Genomic DNA, 8,146 nt, shown 5'->3' with positions numbered 1-8,146 from the left:
CACTTCCTAGGACGCACACACCAAAAGTGTGCAAACTGCGGTGGCCCGCATGTGGCGAGTTATCGCGGCTGCGTAGTTTTCAAAGCCGCGGTTGCTCGCCAGCGCGGGCAATCAGCACAGAAGTCTGCCAGCCGCTCCCTCGGCCCTCCGCGCCCAGGCGCAAAACCGGCGAGGCGGCAGGCAACAGCGAGGACGCACAGGACAGCCGCAGGCGCTAACAACGCCCCCACCACTGTGGGGAACAGAAGAAGGCGCATCCGCGCCAGTAAACGTGCTCGAGAGGGCACACCTGAAGCCGAGCGCGTTTCCCCACCCAAGGGGAAAATGCGTAAAGAAGACGCCACAACAGCGGGCGGAGGCAAGAGTGGCAACACGACTGCCACCGCCCGTCAGCCTGCTGCGCCAAGGCAAGACGCTGCAACGGCAGCGCATGAAGAAATCCTGGTCGCAGCCGTTTCTGCACTGTCTGTGGCGATCGACAAGGTTGCAAACCTTGCCGACACGCTGCAGCGCGTTGCTGAGGCATTGATGACGGCCACACAAGCGGCCACCAAGCAGCAGCCGCAGTGAGACGCTCCCTGCGCCGTCCGCGCCGGGAGGTATGCAGCCGGCCCGCCATGGACCAACACCACCCATTCCGAGCTGCGATGTCTCTTGCGAATGTTGTGTGTTCTGGAGCTGAGGGTGTGGCGGATCGCCGCCTGGCGGAGCTAGCTTCGTCGGCGGCCCCATCCGGCCCCCCACCTACGACAACCCGGCCAATTGACCCGGACCCTGAGATGGCTCATTCTTTGGATTCTCCGCCTGGACGTACAGTCTCCTCCGCGAGCGGCTTACCGCCGACGCCGTCCTTTTCTGCAGATTCTTCAGGGCGATGTGGGATCGATTCAGAAATCGATACCGCCGCCCTTAGGCGGTTAGATAGGGCACATGGCGCGTCAGGGCCCCCTTCACGTGGGACCAGCCCGCGCGCGCCGAGGCAAAGTCAGGATTTCCTTCGTCCCTCGTCCGCCCTCGACATGCCGGACATTTCTGATGCGGTCAATGTCCCTGAGGAGTCGGACTGCGATTCCCTTGGCTGCTTCATGGATGACAGTGACATCGCGGAGGGCCTGGAGGAACACCTCACCGCTCTCCGTGACGCTGCAGAGGAAGAGGGCCAACAGGTCGACCCTGTCCGGCGTCAGACCGCCCTCTACCCCAACATGACTGCCGCGGCCGCCGACAGCGATACCGGGGGCGGGATGGAGTTCGACGACGACCATCGGCGCCCGGTCGCTGAGCGCCGGAAGCGGCAGTTAGCCTCCTCATCGGACTCTGAGGCCCCTCCGCCCGCTGACCGCGGGCACACCAAGAAGAAGAAGGCCGTTATTGACGCGGAGGGCTTCCAGGTGCCGCGCAAAACGGCACCTCGTCGCCAGATCACCACGTCCTTGTCGGACGTGCCCGTCAGCAACGCGTTCGCGGCTATTGATGGTGCCGCGGACGCCCCACCCCCTCCACCGCCCCCACCACCGTCGGCCACCCCTCCTGCCCCCCCACCCATATCCATCCAACACAAGGGGCCCTTCAAGGTGCTTTTAGATCTCCTCACTACTCACACTGACTTCCCCTTCCGTATACAATGGATGGGTAATGATGACTATCGCCTGTTTGTACAGTCCCCCGCTGACCTTGCTAAGTCCCTTATTATCCTAAGCAAGTTCAACGTCTGTTTCTCCACCCCTCCTAAACGGGCCCGCCGCATCAGGGTTGTTGTCAGGGGGCTCCCTATGGAGTATTCTGATGATGACCTGCGGACGGCGCTTGCGTCTTTGAACATTACCCCTACAGTTATATCCCGGATCATCTCCCCTCGAACCCGACGCCCCACCCCTCTCTTTTTCGTCTCCGCTCCCGACACGCCGGAGAACCACCCCCTCCTCACCCTCTCGCTCCTCGATCACGTTAGCGTGACGATGGAGAAGCCGCGCTCCAGGAGGATGACCCTGGTCTGCTACCGCTGCCAGGGATTGGCGCACTTCGCGGGTGACTGCACCCGCGAGGTGCGTTGCGTAAAGTGTGCTGGAGGTCACGCCTCCTCGGAGTGCTCTAAACCCCGAGACGTCCCCCCCACCTGCGCCCGCTGTGGCGGGAATCACACTGGCAGTTATATGGGCTGCCCCAAAATTAAGTCTTTCAAGGCAAGCCAGAAACGGTTTGCAGGGACATCGGCGGCGGCCCGCCCGGGCACCAGTTACTCTGGTGCGCTGGTCGGCTCGAGGTCGCGGGCCCACCCCCACCTTGCGTCTCGTTCCCATCCCGCCCCTCTGGGCTCCTACCCACCCCCGCTCCTCTCCCTCCCCATCGTACCCCCTCCAACAGCCTTCCCTCCCCTCCCCACCCAGCAGGTGTCAAGCACTGCTTCCCCCTCCTCCCAGCGGGTGTCACGCTCCGCTGTTCCTTCCCCATCCCCCCGGCAGGCGTTAAGCACTGCCTCCCCCTCTCCCACCCCGGTACACTCTCAACAGCACCCTGTCCCCACCCCTTCCTCTGTTCCCACCCCCCTTGGTGACCTCATCGCCACTGTTGTTGAGGCACTGACCTCAGCCATTTCCGCCACCTTCACCTCCCTCCTCCAATCCCTCCCACACCAACTTGCCACCGCCCTCTCCCAATCCATGTCCCCCATCGCCCCTCCCACTCCCATTCCAACCAGTCATGGCTGTTAGACATCACGGATTGACAACCATGATCTGGAATGCCAACGGTCTCCACAAACAACAGGGCGAGTTCCGACAGTTCCTCCTGGATGAGAGAGTTGATGTTTGCCTTGTTGCTGAGACGCACCTCAAACCCGGTGTTTTTGTCCGTGTAGCAAACTACTCCTGCTACCGGACAGACAGGCCCACCGCCTATGGTGGCACGGCGGTGTACGTGCGTAACTCCCTCCGCCACCACCCTATTCCCCTCCCCCCACTTCACACTGTGGAAGCCACTGGCATTGTCGTCCACACGGTGAGGGGTCCCATTACGTTCGTGGCTCTCTACAGGCCACCACGAGGCCTTCTCGAAACACCGGACTATGAAGCATTGCTGTCGCTCGGCAACGACGTCTTCGTTGGCGGTGACTTCAATGCCAAACATGCTGCCTGGAACAGTAGGTTAACCAACACATCCGGTCGTCGACTCCTCCGGGTCGCAGAGCGGCATCATGCCCGCACCATCGGCCCGCACGACCCCACCATTTACCCTTCTGGTGGACGTGCCCCAGATGTCCTAGACATCGCAGTGGTGAAAGGTCTACCCCACCCCATCACTGCAGCCACCCGCATCGCTCTAGCCTCCGATCACCGACCGGTCATCTGTTCCATCGATCTCGCTGGAACCTCGACCGTGCCGAGGGAAGGCCTAGACATCCGCGGTATTGACTGGCAGTCCTATCAGCGACGGGTCGAAGCAGCCCTACCCACACTACCTGCTGCCGATCACACGGACGCAGATCGTACCCTCATCCACCTCACCACCGTTGTGCTAGATGCTGCAACAGCAGCGACCCCTCCCCGTCCGCACCGGCCCCCGGATCATCTGCGTCCGCTCCCCCCCCCACATCCTTGCTCTCATCACCGAGAAAAACCGGACCACCCGTGAATGGCAGCTCACTCGGAATCCGGCAACCAAGTGCCTCATCAATAGATTACAGCGCCAAATCAAGGCTGCGGTGCAAGACCACCCCAATCAGGCTTGGGAGAACAAAATCTCTGCCATTGACCTGCGTGACCCGTCTGCTTGGCGGCTCACAAAAAGCCTTTTGAGACGAGGGCAACGGATCCCCCCCCTACAGGTCGGCAATGACTTTGTGTCCGAACCAGACGCCAAGGCTAACGCCTTGGCTGATGTCTTCGCGCGCAACTTCACCCCGGTCAATGACCCCATTGACCCCGACCATATTCGCCTGGTCACGGCACGCCTCCCTCAATTCCTTGCCGTCCAGGACCCTGAGGATGAAATCACCCCCATTAACGAAGAGGAGGTTGCACTGCAATTGCGGTACCTCAAATCCAAGAAAGCTGGCGGCCCCGATAAGCTGACGAATGCCCTCCTCAAGCAATTACCCCCAGCTTCTATTCCCATCCTGACGGCCACATTCAACAACATCCTCACAACCAGGCAATATCCTTCTGCCTGGAAACACGCTGAAGTGGTCGCCATACCCAAGGCTGGGAAGGATCTTCGTTCCCCTGCCAGCTACCGCCCCATCAGCCTCTTGCCCGCCATCTCCAAGGTGTTCGAGAGGCTGTACCTTAAACGACTGCTCATCCACATTGCCCGAGAACGAGTCCTCCCTGATGAGCAGTTTGGCTTCAGGCAGGGCCACGCCACCACTCACCAACTCCTGCGCCTTGTAGAAGAGGCACTGGACGCTATTGAACGTAGGGAGTACTTCGGGGCCATACTCCTCGACGTGTCCAGGGCGTTTGACTCGGTCTGGCACGAAGGGCTGCTCTACAAATTATTTTCCCTTGGCTTCCCAGTGTCCCATGTACGGCTAATAGCCACATACCTGGAAGGTCGCACCTTCCATGTTAGGATCCCTGACGGGAAATCCACGCGACGACGCATCAGGGCAGGAGTACCACAGGGCAGCGTACTTGGGCCGCTACTCTACTCCCTCTTCACAGCTGATCTGCCCTCTGCGCCGAGGGTACATTTAGCTCTCTACGCAGATGACACTGCACTCTTCTCTCGTTCTCGGAGTGCGGCAGTTCTTCAACAGCGGCTCCAGGGGGCTACAGATTCCCTAACCGACTGGGCTAGGACCTGGCGTCTGGCATTTAATCCCTCCAAAACCCAAGCCCTTATCATCTGCCGACGCCGTATTCCCGTTCGGCTCCCTCAGGTGGCGGTCCTTGGTACCCCAGTCCCCTGGACTCGTACTGCAAAGTACTTGGGTGTTACCCTGGACCAACGCCTAACCTGGCGCCCCCACATCGACGAGGTGCGTCGTAAGGCAATGGGGCGGCTATGCCTGCTCTACCCTCTCATCAACCCAACCTCTTCCCTCCCCACGCACCTTGCTGTTAGACTGTACACCTCCCTTGTTCGCCCCATCCTTGAATACGCGGTGGTGGTGTGGGGCAATGCTGCCCCCACCCACCTCCGCCGACTCCAAACCGTCCAGAACCGGGCTCTCCGGCGTGCCCTCCGCCTCCCCTTCAACTTCCCAACCCGCGAGCTCCACCTCCTGGCTGAAGTGCCGCTCCTTCGTACCCGCATCCTCTCCGCCGCCCACTCCTTTTACCACAAAACTCGTCACTCTCCTAATCCCTTAATCCTTTCCCTGGGCACCCGTGTTCACCGACTAGCCACCACTCGATGGCCCGACCTTTTATTTCGCCCCCCCATGACCTCGCCTGCCCCAGGCACCTCATCTCATGCCGACTACCTCCCTCACGTCATAGATTATTCCCCCCCACATGCCATGTCATTCGCTCCCCCAACACGCCTCCCCCTTCCCCCCACACTACCCCCAATGTTGGCCTAATCATGATAGGCCCTTCCTTTTTCCGCTTCTTCAACTGTCACCCTCTGACTTCTTTCTCTTCCCCCCCCCCCCCCAATTCGCCATTTCAAGACTGCCCGCCGCCACCATCGCGTCGCCGCTACGAAGCAGAGGAGGCCAGGATAATGGCCGTTCGCTTTCACTCACTCTCACTATTCCTCCTTCTGTCCTTTCTTCTGTAACTAATCGTAATTCCCGGCCAGTCAATTGGGCCGTTCGTTTTCCTTTTCTCTCACTGTCTCTCTTACTATCCTTTCCTCTTTCTTTTAATAATATAAAAAAAAAAAAAAAAAAAAAAATTGCACAAAGATTCAAGCAGAACAATAACGCCATGAAATTTCGATAGCCACACCGTCATGCCAGAAGGTGAAGCGCCTTGTTGCGCTAGTACTTCGCCCTCAGTCGAGGATATCTTCCTCAGTCCATTGTGCAGGTTCGACCAACACCACTCGCGGCTGAGCCGCCGTAGCGTGAGGTCGTCCGCACGCCGCGCCGCTCCGCCACGCAGCAGCTGGGGTGCCTCAGCCGCCGCCTACGCCGCCGGGGACGCCAAAGAAGAGGCAAAATTGTCGTGTCCATTCGTATCGAAAAAAGACAGGCGAGATATTCTGGAAAGCCGGAATAGTAGGGACCTTGATAGCATAGGGAACGCTGCAAGGTCAGGGCCCCTGCCGCGGCGGGACAAGCCCGCGCTTTGCCAGGCCAGGCTTAAGAAATTAGGGCAAAGTGAATTTCGCGAGCAGGGAAAATAGTCTCCCACACAACCACAGGAGAAAATGCCCTCTCCGTGAGGTATACTAACTACCCTCTCCACCAGCCAGAAAATGGGGAAAATTGGACCACAGCCAAAACTGGCAAGAAACAAAACACCAGACGGGGAAAAGACCCAAGCAAACAACACAACACCACAACTCCTCTCCCCGGCTGAGCAGCGGGGACGAGAAAAGGAGACTGCATTTTTAGCGAAAGAAATGGCTAAAAAGAAACTCGCCAAACCGGCAAGCGCCAAATACTACACAGCCCGACAGAGCCGCCAAAATCGCGCTCTGTCTGCACCACAAAAGCACACAAAGGGCACCCGCGTCGGCATCACGAAACCAGCGCAAAAAAGCCCAACCAACCGCGTCGCGTCGACTTCCGCATCTGCGAGCAGACCGACGACGACAAACACTTCAGTAAACTCCACCCCACAACAACAGCAAGGGGCAGGGAAAAGGAAGTCTCAGATCCCCACAAGAATACACAATTTCGAGAGTCCCAACCGTTTTGACGCCTTGGGGGACTCGGATGAGGAAGGCGAGACAACCGCCACCCCAGACGTCAACCCGCCGCCGCCGCCGCCACCACAACAAACTCCACCAAGGGATACACCAACAGCTCCAACCGCTACGTCACACGACGACAACTCGACTCCCGCCGTCGAGGGTCAGCAACAGTCCACCGACAGCGGAGAGGACGAGACAAATCCCAGAAATGTGCCACCAATAGTGGTGTACCAACTAGAGGGGCACACCAAACTAAACAAAGCTATAAAAAGCAAGATAGCAGCCCCCGTAAAGGCCATTTTCCGGGTGACTCAGTCAAGTACAATTTCGAGTCCCTAAGTTATTACTATGCCGCGGCAGCCTTTCTTAGAGAAAGGGAGGTACAGCACTTTAACCACCAACGGCCCGAGAAAAGGGATTTGCATGTGGTCGTCCATGGCCTACCAGCCCAAGTACTAGAGGAGGAACTACGAGAGGCCCTTGTAGAGAAAGGGTTCAGACCTACTTACGTGCACCAATTTAAGAAACGAGCACGCAATTCACGAAGGCTCATCCGAGAGCCAACGTACAAATTCTCCCTTCCCAGAGGCTCGGGCGGTGAGAGGATATACGAAGTGCGGTACATCCTCCACACAAAGGTGACGGTAGAAACCTATCGTCCCAAGGAAGGTCGCGCGCAGTGTCACCGCTGCCGGCGCCTAACGCACACGGCAAACTATTGCAACATGCCGGCGAGGTGCGTAAAGTGCGCGGGCCTTCACGGCACAAAAGACTGCCGGAAACCAGAGAGCGAGCCGCCAAAATGTGTACTGTGCTCTGGAGACCACCCAGCATCTTGGAAAGGCTGCCCGGAACACCAAAAGTATATTCACCGCCCCAGACAGCCGACAGAGGGACAGCACAAACAGCGTGCGCCCTCGAACAACAGACAACCCCGACAAAACAAAAGAAAGGCCGGAAGACAAACGAGGACAGACCCCAACCAGGAGTTAAGAAACACACCACAGCCGAAATACGACCAAACAAACAGAGAAACCCTCCCAGAAAGAGTCCCCACTCCAGGGGAAACAATACAACAGGCGAAAAATGACGAAGCAGAAAAAGCGACACACAGAGCAGACAGACCAGACACACACTCAACAGAGGGCGCACGCCCCCCACGCCCCCCACGCTCACAACAAACAAGACCACAGTTTCCACCTCTCCCTGCGCGACGACAGGTCCATCCGGACATTGCCGCAGCCGCACACGCGGAGGCGGCAGGCACAGACAAGAACACGCCAGCACCTCGCCGCCGCTCCTTCAGAGAGGCACTAACATCACCAACGACCGACACTAC

General features: G+C 58.7%; 1 protein-coding gene across 1 annotated transcript; it reads left to right on the top strand.

Annotated features, from left to right (window-relative positions):
* The first annotated feature begins 617 nt into the window (after positions 1 to 617).
* Positions 618 to 7,146, top strand: LOC124545576 (PHD finger protein rhinoceros-like). The gene is made up of 2 exons (XM_047124524.1): positions 618 to 1,504; positions 6,360 to 7,146. Exons 1-2 carry the CDS (start codon positions 618 to 620, stop codon positions 7,144 to 7,146), a joined length of 1,674 nt encoding a protein of 557 aa, XP_046980480.1.
* Positions 7,147 to 8,146: the final 1,000 nt, after the last annotated feature.

This window comes from Schistocerca americana, chromosome 8, assembly GCF_021461395.2.
Source record: "Schistocerca americana isolate TAMUIC-IGC-003095 chromosome 8, iqSchAmer2.1, whole genome shotgun sequence".
In the NCBI taxonomy this organism is placed as follows: Eukaryota; Metazoa; Arthropoda; class Insecta; order Orthoptera; family Acrididae; genus Schistocerca; species Schistocerca americana.
The sequence above is the reverse complement of the archived record's forward strand: the minus strand, read 5'-3'. Positions and strand labels throughout refer to the sequence as shown.

Coding starts and splice junctions, on each gene's coding strand:
- LOC124545576 (XM_047124524.1), top strand. CDS start 618: ATGGACCAACACCACCCATTCCGAGCTGCGATGTCTCTTGCGAATGTT. Junction 1,505..6,359: donor GACGCCCCACCCCCTCCACC/GCCCCCACCACC, acceptor CCTCTCCACCAG/CCAGAAAATGGGGAAAATTG.